At 40.7% G+C, this 15,394-nt stretch overlaps 2 protein-coding genes across 2 annotated transcripts; both read left to right on the top strand.

Annotated features, from left to right (window-relative positions):
* Positions 1-3,309: 3,309 nt before the first annotated feature.
* LOC308460833 (uncharacterized protein) lies at positions 3,310-9,839 on the top strand (the record flags this gene model as incomplete). Its single annotated transcript, XM_080977367.1, has 4 exons — positions 3,310-4,229; positions 8,059-8,215; positions 8,378-9,310; positions 9,813-9,839. 4 exons carry the CDS (start codon positions 3,310-3,312, stop codon positions 9,837-9,839), a joined length of 2,037 nt encoding a protein of 678 aa, XP_080833493.1.
* A 4,077-nt stretch (positions 9,840-13,916) lies between these two features.
* LOC308460832 (olfactory receptor 14C36-like) lies at positions 13,917-14,870 on the top strand (the record flags this gene model as incomplete). Its single annotated transcript, XM_080977366.1, has 1 exon — positions 13,917-14,870. The coding sequence occupies one exon, from the start codon at positions 13,917-13,919 to the stop codon at positions 14,868-14,870; it is 954 nt and encodes a 317-aa protein (XP_080833492.1).
* Between the last annotated feature and the right edge of the window lie 524 nt (positions 14,871-15,394).

Raw genomic sequence — 15,394 nt, 5'->3', positions numbered from 1 at the left:
TTGATGGCTGCACAATCAAAGGGCAACCAGGGCTGGGGTGGATGCAACTTTACTAAGATCAATCTGCACATGTCTACACAATATAGGCTTGGTAGTTAATCACTGTCATCAATTCTCCCTGTTTTTTTTAAAAGATCCTCACAGAAGAGCAAATTATTAATTTCCCACCTTTTATTTTGGCTGTGTCTGAGTAGGCATAATCAGCTAGCCCACAAATCTTAAGACTAGAGAATGTGCTTCCCAAGTGTAAAGAAAATTTATGGGCCAAAGACATCCCAAGTTAGGCCATGTTCAACAGAATTAAGTAAGTTTTTTTACTTATTATTTTGTGTAAATTGCATATACAAACATAAATAAGAACAAAATACATCATTTCAGGAAAGTGCATATAAAATGTCTATTTGAGTAGTGTACTTTAGAAAATATATACAATTTCAATGTGCTTCTTTTTTGCACATTTGTTGTTGTTGCTGGTGTTGGCATCCATCTGTCTGGAGAGAAAATGGGATGAAGTCAAACTACTGCAGAATCATAATGCCTTTGAAAATTTAAAGCATTAAAAACTTTTTCTGTCTACTCAGAAGACCTGTTGGACTCAATTGGTCTTACTCCAAGCAAGATCCCATCTGCACCATGCAATTAAAGCAGTATTATACAACTTTTAACAGTTATAGATTCACCCAAAGAATCTGGGGAGCTGTAGTTTGTTAGGGGTCCTAAGGGTTGTTAGGATACCCCTATTACCTCCACAGAATTTAAACTCTGATAGTGGTTTAACAATACGTATTTCCAGGGAAATCTGGGAATTGTAGCTGTGTGGTGATAATTTAGTGGTATGATACTGTTTTAAATAGATAGTTCAAATGGGGCCTAAATGTGTATAGAACATCATCCTGGTCAATAACATGCAACGATTAATCTAAAAGCACAAATTCAAAAACTAAAACCAGCTAAATCTTCATCGTTTAAAAACTATCAGAGAAGGACTTAATATTGTGTTACTGGATTATGTGATTTTTAAATCATTTACATTGTTCATTGCTCAGAGAACCCCAGTTATAACTTATGGGTGGATAATAAATGTAATGAATTGATAAATAAACAAATGTACTTTCAAAGACATTCATTATCTTAATTATATTTTCAGAAATAGCAGAAAATCTATCTTTCTTGGGGGAGTTCTTTGCCCAGTTGTGTTGAACTCTTGAGAGCATGTGCCAGTGAACACAACAAACGTAATAACATAGTGGCAATCTTGTATTGCCAATGAAAACAGACTTTTGGCTGCCTTGGAGGCTGGGAGGCAATGGTACAGGGTAAGAGAACATACATAAAATTTCAGCTGTGCCTGTATGGATAGATGATCATCTAAAGACAACAGAGAGGAAGACGCATCATCATTTGGAGAAAAAAACCGACATGAAGAAAGATAGTAAGTTATTTATATCATTTTACCTTGAATGACTGGACATGTATGTCTTTCTTTAACTAACTAACTAGTCATCAAATCCCTACATTTTCCTCTTGAAATGATTGTCCCATTTAAGTCAAAGCATGTGAGCTGCCTATAGAGGAACTGCTAATGGGATACTTTCATTTGGCAATGTAAATAGTACTATAATCTAAGAACCAAATATGAGATTTTGGCTCTTACACGGATTAATTCTATTTCCTACAACATGCAGTATTCAGATCATTTCCAGAGTGGTAGTCATATGTCATCCATTCAAGTGGAAACACATTAATTGCATTAATAAAAAGACTTTACTATAACTGTTGGTGACTACAATCCAAACTTAAGAAGAACTACATATGTGTTTATTTCATGTTATCCTGAAAGTTTGTGACCAACTGAGGGACCTTTTATAGACCATTAACCAGATTTATATAAGCAAAATTTAACTGAGTACAAAGTTGAAGCTCTCAGAATCCTCATTCATTTTGCATGAATGGAGAGGGAAGCTACTTGTCCTCTTGGTACTCTTTGACTACATCCTCCTCTACATCTGAGGTAAGACCGGGAAGAGAGACATAGCAATAGTCTTTAAGTAATACCCATATTCCATTCATTGTGTGAAAGGGAAACAAGAACAACCTGAGACCTAGAGTGCTTCTCTGGGAACTGAGCATCATTAAAAACTGTTTGGGAATACATAGCAAAATAAACCAGCAAACAGTTATTTTATTTCAAGCTGTATTTTGGGCTAAGAAAATCCGGTACCCTTTAGATAATGAAACAGCATCTCCCAAACAGCCCAAATGTAATGTGTATGGGTTGCTCGTGTGTAAGTTGCCGCCTCTCCAGGCTTTGTTGCCTTGCTAAACCTTTCAGTCTGGGCAGCCCTTCACTTCGTGGCTGCCTCAGTCGCTAGCAGAATCCGTCAGTGGGCGTTTCTTAAATCTTTTCCAACATAAAAGTTGTTTGACACCCAGTCTCCTCCTACTTTCTCTGTGTGGAAGTCTTCTGCGCAGGGTGGGAATGGGTAGCGGAGGACCTGTGCTCTCCCCGCTGGTGTCCGGTGAAGAGTCCTGGAGCCCTCTCGCCGATTCCCCCATCAGCCCCTCTATATCCCTGGTGTTGCGCTGATTAGCTTCCCCATCTGCGGAGCTGCCTCTCTCCCTGCTGGGCCCTTCTCCAGCATCATTTGAGAGCCTTCCCTCCGCCTCTAGCTCCGATGCCAGTTCCCTGACACCAAATGAAACGAACATTTTACTGACCCATACTGCTACAGTGTATGTTGGGAAGCTACACTGAATTTTCAGAGACACCGTTGATGGAATCTTTCAAGGAGTTGGAGATGATGTTTATAAGTATTCCATGCTTAACAAGCATACAGTAAGGTTGGTAGTACAATAGCTTTGTAAACAAGCATTTTAGTTTCCCCACGAATGTCTCAGTAGTCAAACAATCTGCATTTCAATCTGGAGAAAGCAGCGCTCGCTGAGCTCAGGCAGTACTGGATGTTGGCATCAATGTCGGTCCTTGTGGAAAGATAACTGCTCAGGTAGGAGACGTGAACGACCCTTTCCAACGTTACACCATTGAGTTTGATTTGTGGCATTGCAGAGTGGTTGTTTTGTGCTTGTTGGTGCAGCACTTTGTTTTTTTTGGATGTTGAGCAACAGGACAACCTTTTTGTTAGCTTCTGCCAAGATCCTCTATGGGAAATTTAGCTTGACGGATTCTAATTGTGTCTTCATAGAGGATTTGATATTCATTTGATATTCATTAAACTGCTTCAAACTGAATTAACTATAGAGTTGTTGTTTTCTTCCAGGCTTGCCATGCTACTTAACATTAAGTAAAAAATGGATAATCAAACATCAGTCTCTGAGTTTCTTCTCTTGGAATTCTCAGAGGTTCGGGAACTGCAGATGCTACACTTCTTTCTCTTCCTTGGAATGTTCTTAGCAACTGTGACAGGGAATCTTCTCATAATCTTCGCAGTAGCTTTTGACCACCGCCTGCACACCCCAATGTACTTCTTTCTGGTGAATTTGGCAGTGCAGGACCTTGGCTCTGTTTCAGTTATTATTCCCAAATCCATGGCCAATTCCCTCATGAACACAAGGCACATTTCATATTTTGGATGTGTTGTTCAAGTCCTTTCATTTCTCTTCTTTGTTGGATGTGATGTTTTCCTCCTTACAGTCATGGCATATGATCGGTATGTTGCCATTTGTGATCCCCTGCAATATGAAATGGTAATGAACAGGAGAGCTTGTACCCAAATGGTTGCTGGTGTGTGGGTTGGCGGCCTTCTGCATGCAGTTTTAAACACCAGTGGAACATTTTCAATACTATTCTGCTCCAATGTTGTCAGTCAGTTCTTCTGTGAAATCCCACAGTTACTTAAGCTTGCATGTTCTGACTTGTACCTAATTGAAATTGGAATTCTTATGTTTAGTTTTACTGTTGGGGTTGGCTGTTTCATTTTCCTCATTGTTACTTATGTACACATCTTCAGTGCTGTTCTGAAAATCCCTTCAGCCCAGGGAAGAAGAAAGGCCTTTTCAACTTGTCTACCCCACCTCATTGTCTTCTCCACATTTTTACTTACAGTATGCTTTGCTTACCTCAGGCCCACCTCTAACACTGCCCCACAAATGGATTTGATATTTACTATAATATATTCCATGGTTCCTCCCATGCTGAATCCATTAATTTACAGCATGAGAAATAAGGACCTCAAGGCTGCCCTGGCAAAACTTTTAGGTCTGAGCCTGAGGTAATCTTTTAAAAATGTTTTCTCTGTTGTTTTCTTTAAGCAATGGTTTGGTTTGTATTTTCTTTACATATTATTTTATACAGAAAGGGGATAAGCTGTACTTGACTTTAAATCTAAGGTGGATCTCATGTTCTTCCCCAAGATTCATACTCTGATCACCCTAATGTCACGTGGAGGTTAAATTTTTCTTTTTCTTTTTTAATAATTCCGTTTTGATTATGTTTTCGGCACCAATGAATATCCCTCAAAGTGCATTAAAACAAATAAAATATCTAAATAAGAAAATAACTTAAGAGCGGCAATCCTACAGCAAGATCTTCAGGTATAAGCATTGGGATTTAGTTTATCTCTGGTTTGGTCAATTGTTTTTCAGCATTTAGTTCCTGACCCCAGCTCTGTTGAAGTCACACCAGTATAAAATGCTCAGCCAGCTGAGTGGAAGCTGGTTGAGCTGTGGGTGGCATAAATTTCAAAAAAAAGGCTGTTCCAGAAACATGGTTGGGGTAGGACTGGGGGAGGTGGGCTAGGCTGTATTTTAAGCCTATTTCGCTCAGTCTCATGGCCTGGCAGCTGGCATAGAAAACTGTTTGAAAAGTAAGTCCAAATTGAGGGTAGTCAGGGGGAATGGCAGAAGCAGGACCAGGTGGAGGGAGTTCTTAGGCTATATCCTAAGCCTGTTCAACTAGGTCATGTAACCTGGTTTAGAGCACTCTCATTTTAAAACAATCATTTTTAATTAAATCCTTACAGCATATTACAACATCACACAAACATACAATATCCCACCCTAACCAAGATGATAAAGTTTGGGCAATACATCAGAAATAACAGCCAAATACGATATAAGTTCTCATCCATGAAAACATTTGCACACAGGGTAACATACAGATTATTCTAACCAAAAGTTTTTTATAGTGTCAAAGGAGCCCTCTGTTTTAATTTTTAGCCATATATTTAATAAAACCTTTCCAATCAGTTGCAACTGAATCATTATGCTTCAATCTTTGTGCCAATTTTATTTTATTGCTCTCTTTTTTCCTCAAGTGCTACTTGCCCTAATTTGTTTCACCTTATCGTATATTGTTATTATGAGCCTGGCTCCTAGACAACCTTTGAGGGGTCTGAAGCTAGTGTTATTTCCTGCCAAAGGTTAAGAAGCAGTGCCAGGTCTGGACATTAGAGGTGTTTTGCCCAGGGACTGATTTTATTTCAACAAATCCTTCCAGAACTGAACCACTTCCCACATCTCCACCACATATGCTGATTTGAGCAAACATTCCACAAGGTGATCAGCAGTTCGCTGAATAAGGAAAGTATGGGCTAAATGTATAACCATGAGATATCCCTCTCAAGTACTACCTCTTTTGTCAAGGCTGAGACAGATTTTAAAGGAAGTTTCAGTTTCCCCCACATTGAAGTCCAGACACACTGAAGTTGGAAAATTGCCAGACTTCAGAACTCTTATCAGTTGCAGGACTTTGTGAGCAACTGAACAAAAGACTTGGCTGTGGACTTTAACACAGCAAAGACTTTGAAAGAAAGAACCCTCTCTGGGCTCAGAGAGCGAAGACAACTTGTAGCATCTGTAAATAGTGTATGTATAGTAGTGCATGTTGGTGTTTGCCTAGTGAAGACCACTCTGCTAAATGGCTGTTTTCTGTGGTGAGTTTTACTGCTTGTCTGAGCTTCCGCAGCACATGCACCCAACACCCCAACAGCCTGCCCTTGGCCAGTGCAGATAGGTAAATCATAGAGTTGGAAGGGACCCTAAGGGTTATCTACTCCAACCCCCTTCAATGCATTCATGACAGATGTCCATCCAACTTCTGCTTAAATGATCATGATAAAGTAAAGATTGACAGTGTGTTTATCTAAACTACTGTAGCAAATACAAAATTTCTTTTTTAAGAAGTTGGTTTATGGATATTATACTAAAAAAGCAACAAGAATGGTCTTATGCATCTTTGTTTTTATATGGTTTTGGCATTTTAGGTATGGCCTTTTTTTAAGCAAACAGATTATACATTTTCTAAATAAATATAAGGTATTTATATACTTCTATTTCCTAGGGAAGGTGCGGGCAATCTAACCAATCAATATTAGCTTACAGCCATGGCATATTCATAGTGAAGCAATAGTAAGTCTGCCTCAGGGTAGACCTAGTAGCCTGGTAGAAAATTGAAACATAGATCTGCATTTATGAGCATGCTCAGAACTGTTTCCTTGAAGGCCAATCCTCCATAGAACTCTGAGCACTTCTGGTAACCAAAGAAGCAAAAATGAGTGTTTCCTACTTTAAGGTTTTTGTGGTGTTGTTTTTTTAAGAAATGTTTTGTTTAGCATTTAATACCTGTTTTGTGAATTTGTTAAAGAAAGAGAGACAGAGAGTGGCCAAACAAGCAGCTTTGGACACAGTGTGAGTCCATTGGGCACAGCATGAGTCCATTTCAACTGACATTCATCAGTTATTCAGTTCAGTGGTTTTCAACCAGTGTGCCATGGCACCCTGGGGTGCCTTGAATGATGGTCAGGGGTACTGCAGGCAACACTGGCCTCCATCCCTCTTTTGTTCTCTCCCTTCTCATGGCAGCAGCTGCCTGGAAGACTCTCAAGGAGAGTGGAGAGGTGAGGAGGCTGAGGGAAAACTCCACAAGGGTGAGTGTGACTGTCTTGTGGGGAAACGCCCTCCGAGCCTCAGAAGCCGAGTTATGTCACAGCCCCTCACCCCTTTTCAAACACCCTCCATCTGGACAGCTGTCGCCACTGCCCCTGGTCTCTGAGCTGCCCTCCCACCTAAAAGATAGGTGCCTTCTCACACTGCCCCATATGGTCCTGTGAAGAGAAAGACCCCAGCCTTAGCAACCCAACAGGGATTGGCCAAAGGTGAATGTGAGACCAACATCTTCCTTACTTTGGGAGGCAGCAGTGGGTGCCACCAGACTTGCATGGCAGAAAGCCTCCCTTTTGGTGAAGGACACTGAACTCCCAGGCAGGCATTGTACACAATAAGCACAAGAAAGACCCGTGTGCTTGCTGCCTGCCCGGCCTCTCATTTGTCCATCCATTCCCAAGAGCAAGGAGTGGCAGACTGGCTGGCTGGGCTACCTCAACTACTTGCTTGCTTACTCCAAGACCACCTCAGTTTCTGGCAACCAGCACCCCTTGGCCAACCCCAGAGGACCATTTGCATGGGGAGCTTGTAGCCAGAGCTGCTGCAACGAACAGCCATGCAAGCCTATGGGAGGCAGAGACGTGAGCAGGCATCAGAGGAGGGAGGGAAGAAAAGAGGGATGGAGGCCATGGTTGCCCGCAGCACCCCTGACCATCATTCAAGGCATCTAAGGGTGCCACGGCACACTGGATGAAAACCACTGGTGTAAAAGATTTCAGTCTTAGATGTGTCAGACTTCTTTGAAGTCTCTCAGCCCCACTCACCTCACAGAGTGTTTGTTGTGGGGAAGGAAGGGAAAAGAGAATGTTAGCCGCTTTGAAACTCCTTCGGGTAGTGATAAAGCGGGATATCAAATCCAAACTCCTCATCCTCCTCTTCTTCTTCTTCATTTAAGCAGCCACTGCCAGCAACCCACCACACACACATAGAGAAAAGTGATTTAGGAACTTTTAAAAAACCCCTCTGGTGCAAGCCTCTAAGCAGAACTTTGGATCATAGTCATTATAAACATAACTGAATCTCAACCCTCAAAATACACATCTGATTCACAGCTGCTGAGCTGTAGAAGGCTTGTGAGAATTAAACCTTCTGGGTATAATTATATAATGAGACATTGATAAAGCTCATTGCTAACCATTTCACCCCTTTGTTGAATAGCTTAGTTTCCAATACCTGCCCTTCAGTGATAGAGATTACATTGGTTGGAATGAGTCTTGATGACAGGGAGGGCAGTCAGAGATTCACCACCAAAGGATTCTTTCATTTTGGCTTCTCTTACCAAAAGACAGGAGTGCAAGTAGAACACATCACCAGGGTAGGCTTCTTGGCAAGGTGGATGATGTAGCAACGGAGGAGGCACAAGCCTTTTTGGACAAGTAATCACAAATAATCAAAGCATGTTTGCCAAGAAAGATTTCCTGGTTCAACTAAATAAGAAAGAATTAGAAAGAAGTAGTATGGCAGCTTTCTTTCCCAGGCACCAAACAAAGGTCTGAGACACACAATGATGAACCAGTCAAGAGCAAATGAATTCCTTCTACATGGATTCCCTGATATTAGGGAGGTGCAGATATTTCACATCAGCCTTTTTGTCATAATATATCTGGTGGCCCTCATAGAAAACCTTATCATCATCACTGTCATCTTCTACAGCCACCAGCTTCATACACCCATGTACTTTTTTCTCGCCAACCTGTCATTGCAAGACCTTGGCTCCATATCAGTTACAGTTCCCAAGTCCATTGCAAATTCTTTGATGAAGACCCAAACGATCTCTTACTCTGGATGTGTCTGCCAAATATTCTTCCTTGCTTTCTTCGTGATGTCCCATTACGTCTTCCTTGGTGTCATGGCATATGATCGCTATGTTGCCATCTGCAATCCACTGCATTATGAGACTGTCATGAACAAGAAAGCTTGCATTCAGATGGCAACCAGTGCATGGATTGGTGGACTTTTCTATACAACAGTGTACACCGGAACAACATTCAGAGTTGAGTTCTGTTCTAATGTCATCAATCAGTTTTTCTGTGAAATCCCACAACTGCTGAAGAACTCTTGCTCTGACTCGGATAACACTGTGATTTGGGTTGTGACTTTTGGAGTTTGTTTAGCCTTCATCTACTTTGCTCTTATTGCTTTTTCTTACATTCAGATCTTCAGAGCAGTCCTGAAAATCCCATCCAGACACGGGAAGCAAAAAGTCTTCTCAACTTGTTTGCCTCATCTTATTGTTATCACCCTGTTTTTGGTAAGTGGCACCTTTGTCTATTTAAGACCAACATCTGGGTCTCCATCAGCATTTGACCTCTTGGTTTCTATGTTCTACTGCATGGTGCCACCACTAATGAATCCAATCATCTATAGCATAAGAAACAAGGATCTTAAAATGGCATTCTGGAAGTTGCTGGTAAATATTTTCCCCCAATTCTTAGACAAAAGACATTCTCCATTTTAGGAAACAGTTTCAGTTGCCTGGATGGTGTGCTTAAGTTTAGTTCAATCCTATGTTTGTTTACTTAGAAGTGGATATCACTACATTGAATAGGAATTCTAGTCTCAGCAAAGTATACATTGGATTGTAGCCATATATCACACGTTTACTTCATCTGTATATGTCTTTAGACCAGGGGTAAGTATATGTTGCTTTCTGGGTGCTGTTGTACTACAACATCCATTCTCCCTATCTACTAGCCATACATGCTAGAGCTGATGGTAATTGGGTTCCTGGAGATTACTGGAGATTATTGTGTATAGAACTGCCATTTCCCATTGAAATCTAGATGATCTAAAACTTATTTAACACTGATGTTAGTACTGAATGCACAATATGAACATGTGAAAATCCTTTTAATTAAACCCTATGAAAGTTTATATTCATTAATATTTGAATTAATTTTTACTTCTTGCAGTGGAGATACAAGCTGATAAAAACATAATTGTATTCAACTGACCTTACCTATATACCTGTCCTTGCATGTGCCATATATTTTCACTTGTTTTTAATTGATCATTTGTGTCCAGATGCTATAAACCTGCATATATGAGACAGGTAGGGAGGAAGATGGCTTTGATGTGGCTGCTATTTCCCATTTGTTATGATTCCACATCCCAGCACTACTCATAGCAGGACATCTATATTTAGAAGAACTGTGAGTTGAGCCATAGCTAGAAGAAGGTGGAGACTGGAGAGAAAAGGGCCATCGGGGGAAAACAGGTGCTTTCTAATGTGCCTTGATCCCAGCATTTTGTATTTGACTTCTTTTAGTAATGTTTTCTTTTGAAATGCTTAAGTTAATGTTTACTATGCTATGGATTTTTGTGTTTTTATATTGTAAACTGTTCTGTGATGCTCAGATCAAGGGCGGTATAGAAATTTCATAAATAAAAAAAATATCTTTGTGAACTTTAATGTGTTAAATGTGCATCTGTAGTTGACATCCTTTCCATTATTTTATTAGGAAATTTTTAAGATCATGTATTACTTTCCTGTTAATTATGTTGCTTTGAATGTATATTTTATATTTGTCTTTCTTCTGTAATTTTCTATTCTGGATTGTTTTATTTGATGTTTTAATGTGTTGTAAACTGGTTGAGGTTTTTCTTCTTCTTAAGCAGTACAGAAATGAAATGGAGGAGGAGGAGGAGGAGGAAACAACTCCTGGATCCAGAAGGTTTTAGGTCATAAGGCATTTTATGATTGGGTGGATTATGGTTCCAGCTTCTGAGGTTTGAAGCTGATGGTTCCAGCCCCTACTGCAGGTGTACATGGGAAGAGCCTTCTCTGCAGTGGCTCCACATTTCTGTAATGACTCTCTTAGCTGTGTCATGCTTCAACACTGCTGTCTTTTCAAAGTTAGGTAAAAACATTTCAGTGATATGCAAGGTGGTAATAGATCTGTTCCAACCCAATACAAATCTGTTTGGTTCTGATGTATGCATTTAATTCATTTTCTTTAATCTGTCAGTTCCTGCTATAACCAAGAACTATGGATATGTTTCTATGTGCTGATGAAATTTCTCTCTCTGGGGAAGGACCAGTGAGGGTCAGTAGATGCTGGGAGGGTTGGGATTGATGCTGTTTTAAAGTTTTGAAAGCACTATCATTTTGTTCTGTATATTTTTGTGTCTGTTCTGAAACTGAATAAAAAAATAAATATTTAAAAAATCCACTTCAGTGTTCAGGACTTTGGGAAAGGCTGAGATACCCTTCTTTCAATTAACAATGTCGTTATGACATCACATGATTAGAGGTGGTTTGTTCTGCTTGTCTTTTAAAATTAATAGCACAAGAGGTACTGTGAGATTTTAAAAGGCTTTCTTGGAATGGATACACATTTCCCTATGTGTCTAGCAGGGGTTAAATTCTGCTCAGTTTCTATGTGCAGGCCTGGTCTCAGCAGGAAAGAAGCATGCACAAAGAAAGCCTTGGAAAAGAGGTACCCCCCCCCCCACTGTGAGGTAGATGCAACCTAACTGAACATAATTTAGCTTCCATTGTTGATATCAGAACAAAAGAAAAGCCTGGTGACTGTCAGGGCCGTTTTACGCATATCTGGCACCATGGAGAAGGCAGTGGAGAAGCAGGGGAAGGAGGGAGGGGCACTGGGGGCAACTGTTGCAGTGCGCAACTTTGAGCGCAGGGATCTTCCAAGGTAGAGTGGACAGGGGAACAGTGGTAGAGTCACGTTTATGATGTGCAGAGCTTGGGATGCAAAGCACACACCACACAGCCAAGGAGGTGGTGTGTCATGGAGCCAGCGGAGAGAGCTCCGGACTGCGGGAAAGCAGCCGGAGCCTTCCCCCCTCCGATGGGCACCAAGCCCCCACTCCATCTCACTTACCTCCCCGCTCTCCCCTCCCCGGACTCTCCCCTGACTCTCTGCCTGGCGCCCTCCACTGCTTGGCACCCTGGCTCACTGTGCCACTACGCCCAATGGTAAAGACGTCCCTGGTGACTGGGCTGTACAGGTGTTCAGCCTGTTGCAATAAACAGACCATGTGGACTGTCATGCAAAAGCGTGAATGGTGCAACTGAACTGGAGGAATCCAAGAAGACCTTGTGACACAGGGGGATTTTGAATCTGCATATTTGAATTTACCTGGAAGTTGTAACTATGGGTTTCAGGTAGCTCTCAGGGCAGGCCCAAGACATTTTGCTGCCTGTAGCAAACAATACAATCATGGGTCCCTCCACCATGCAACCTAATGAGGACACTGAACAGTCACCAGATGATAAATGACTAAGCATGTCTTGGTCTCTGAGAAAAGATGATCACAGAACTGATTCCTAGAAAGGGCTGGTGTAGAAAGTGCTTCTTCTTCTTCTCTTCTTCTTCTTCTTCTTCTTCTACTTCTACTTCTTCTTCTTCTTCTTCTTCATCTTTTAAAAAAACGTTTGCACATGAGGGAGAAGAAGCCTTAGGGCTATTGCAGTCTCTGCAAAAGGACCATTCTTTCTATGACAAATTATACACTCACCCACTGAGAAGTGATGAGATTGTGGATGCAGCAAAAAAGGCATGGATGTTTTGATTGAATTCATAAAAATCCGCAGCTTCTTTACAAGCAGAAGCAGCATCACAGACCACAAGGTTCAAAAACAGGGATAAAAAAAGCTTCAGGATTTAACTCCCATACCCATCTCTGTACTCCGGTGTTCTTCCCTCCTTGCAGAAACAAATGAAGAGAAGTGGATGTTGTATAACAGGGATGAGGCTGTTTTCAGCCTGAGGGCTTCACTCCCTTCTGGGCAAGTTTCCTGGAGCCACTAATGAATGGTGTACCTCACCTGCGGCAAAAGAGGCCAGAGTAAAAAAAATGTGAGCTTTAGCTTTCCACAACAGGCTAGTTTCTACATGCGCTTGTAGCATGTAGCATATCTTCTTTATTATCCATTTGGGCAAGCCAATACCACTGATTTCAAGAACGTATTCTAGCCAAATAAAAAAATTAAAGGAGCATGCAAAGATGGGCTGGTGTGGGATTGTGACCATTGTTGGAAATACGGCCTGAGAGTGCTGAGGGGTAGATAAATTTGACCCCGGGCCTGAAGTTTTCCACACCTGTCATATAATTTCTGCATCAGAAAATCAGAAAGTATGCTTGATAAACAGCAGACATTGTATAATATCTGTGGAAAATTCAACCAAACAAATGAAGCTGAATGCTCAATGATAATATGGGAACACCCCATGCATCATCTAATCTTGCCCAGGACTGAATCATAAGTTGCTTGATGTGAATGCCAGAAAGTAACATTGTTAACAATTCTTCTACTCCTTGTGATTGCCAACATACTGAGGTTTCTTTCAGCCTGCACAAAAATGCAAATATAACAAGTAAAATGTGGAGTCTTCTCTTAGAAGTCAGTCTGTGCTATATTAAAAAGATGGACACAGTTCTAATGCAAAAAGTTGGTCTGCAAGCCTCACTATGGACCATAAAGCAATCTACATTGTTCTGTGGATGCTAGCCTTAAATCATATACAACATGTAAGTGTTGCGGAATTCATTTGCCATTATCGATCTGTTATTACTTGCTTTGATTTAGAACTTTTTGGGAGGGGGTAAGCAACAAAGAAAACCAATTTCATAGTTGTGTAAAGGATTTCAGTCCTAGATGTGTTAATTTAAATAGCAACAGCCAACAATCCACAACCCACACAGGGTTATGTCTTAGAGAAAACTGCTCTAGGAACATTTTTTAAAAGAAACACCCCACTCTGGTGCAAGCCCCTTACATACGCCAAAGCAGAACTTTGGATCATAGTCATTCTAGGTGCATCTCAACCCTCAAATACACATTTGATCCACATCTGCTGAGCTGTATGTAGGAGGCTCATGAGAATTAAACCTCCTGGGTATAATTAAAAGTGAGACGTAGTTAAAGCTCATTGCTATACATTCCACCCTTTACCACATTCAGTACAAAGAGAAAGATTTCCTGATACAACTGAAAGAGAAAGAAGCAGTGTGGTAGCTTCCTTTTCCTAGGCACCAAAGCCTGAGACACAATGATGAACCAGTCAAGAGTAAGTGCATTCCTTCTACATGGATTCCCTGATATTTGGGAGGTGCAGGTATTTCACATCAACCTTTTTGTCATAATATATTTGGTGGCCCTCACAGAAAATATTATGATCATCACAGTCATCATCTACAGTCTTCAGCTTCATACACCCATGTACTTCTTTCTGGCCAACCTGTCTTTGCAAGACATTGGCTCCATATCGGTTACAGTTCCCAAGTCCATTGCAAATTCCTTGATGAAGACGCAAACCATCTCTTACTCTGGATGTGTCTGTCAAGTATTCTTCCTTGTTTTCTTCATGTTGTCTCATTATCTTCTCCTTGTTGTTATGGCATATGACCGCTATGTTGCCATCTGCAATCCACTGCATTATGAGACTATCATGAACAAGAAAGCTTGCATTCAGATGGCAACCAGTGCATGGATTGGTGGACTTTTCTATGCAACAATGTACACTGGAACAACGTTCAGAGTTGAGTTCTGTTCTAATGTCATCAATCAGTTTTTCTGTGAAATCCCACAGCTACTGAAGATCTCCTGCTCTGACTCGGATATCACTGTGATTTGGGTTCTGACTTTTGGAGCTTGTTTAGCTTTCATCTCCTTTGCTCTTATTGCTTTTTCTTATGTTCAGATCTTCAGAGCTGTACTGAGAATCCCATCCAGTCACGGGAAGCAAAAAGTCTTCTCAACTTGTTTACCTCATCTTATTGTTATCTCCCTGTTCTTGGTAAGTGGTAACTTTGTCTATTTCAGACCAACCTCCAGCTCCCCATCAGCATTTGACCTCTTGGTTTCTTCATTCTATTGCATGGTGCCACCAGTAATGAACCCACTCATTTATAGCATAAGAAACAAGGAACTCAAAATGGCATTCTGGAAGTTTCTGACCAATATTTCCCACCAATTCTTAGACAAAAACCATTCTCCAATTTAGGTAACTGTTTCAATTGTCTAGATGGCTTGCATAAGTTTTGTCTAGTCCTATGTTGTTGTTTTTTTTACTCAGAAGTGGACATCACTGCATTGAATGGGAATTAATATCAGAAAAGTGTACCTTGGATTGTAGGGTTACATTGCATGTTTACTTCATCTATATAGATCTTTAGTCCAGGGGCGAATATCTGTGGCTTCCCGCAACATCCATTCTCCCTATGTCCTAGCCGTACATGCTGGAGCTGATAGTAATTGGGGTGTTGAAGATTCTTCAAGGTTGTTTTGTATAGCAATGCAATTTCCTATTGAAACCTGGAGGACCTAAAACCTATGTAACACTGATGATCGTACTGAATTCCCTAGTAAGAACATGTGAAAACCTTCCACCTTAATCTCTACCAAAGCTTCTGTTTATTAATATTTGAATTAATTTTTACTTCTTGGAGATATAAGCTTATAAAAACATAGTTTTATTCAACTGACCTTACCTATATACCTATTTCTTGCAGATACCATAGATTTTCA

This window comes from Podarcis pityusensis, assembly GCF_964106645.2.
Source record: "Podarcis pityusensis genome assembly, chromosome: 13".
Classification (NCBI taxonomy): Eukaryota; Metazoa; Chordata; class Lepidosauria; order Squamata; family Lacertidae; genus Podarcis; species Podarcis pityusensis.
This window is presented reverse-complemented; position numbering and strand designations above follow the sequence as displayed.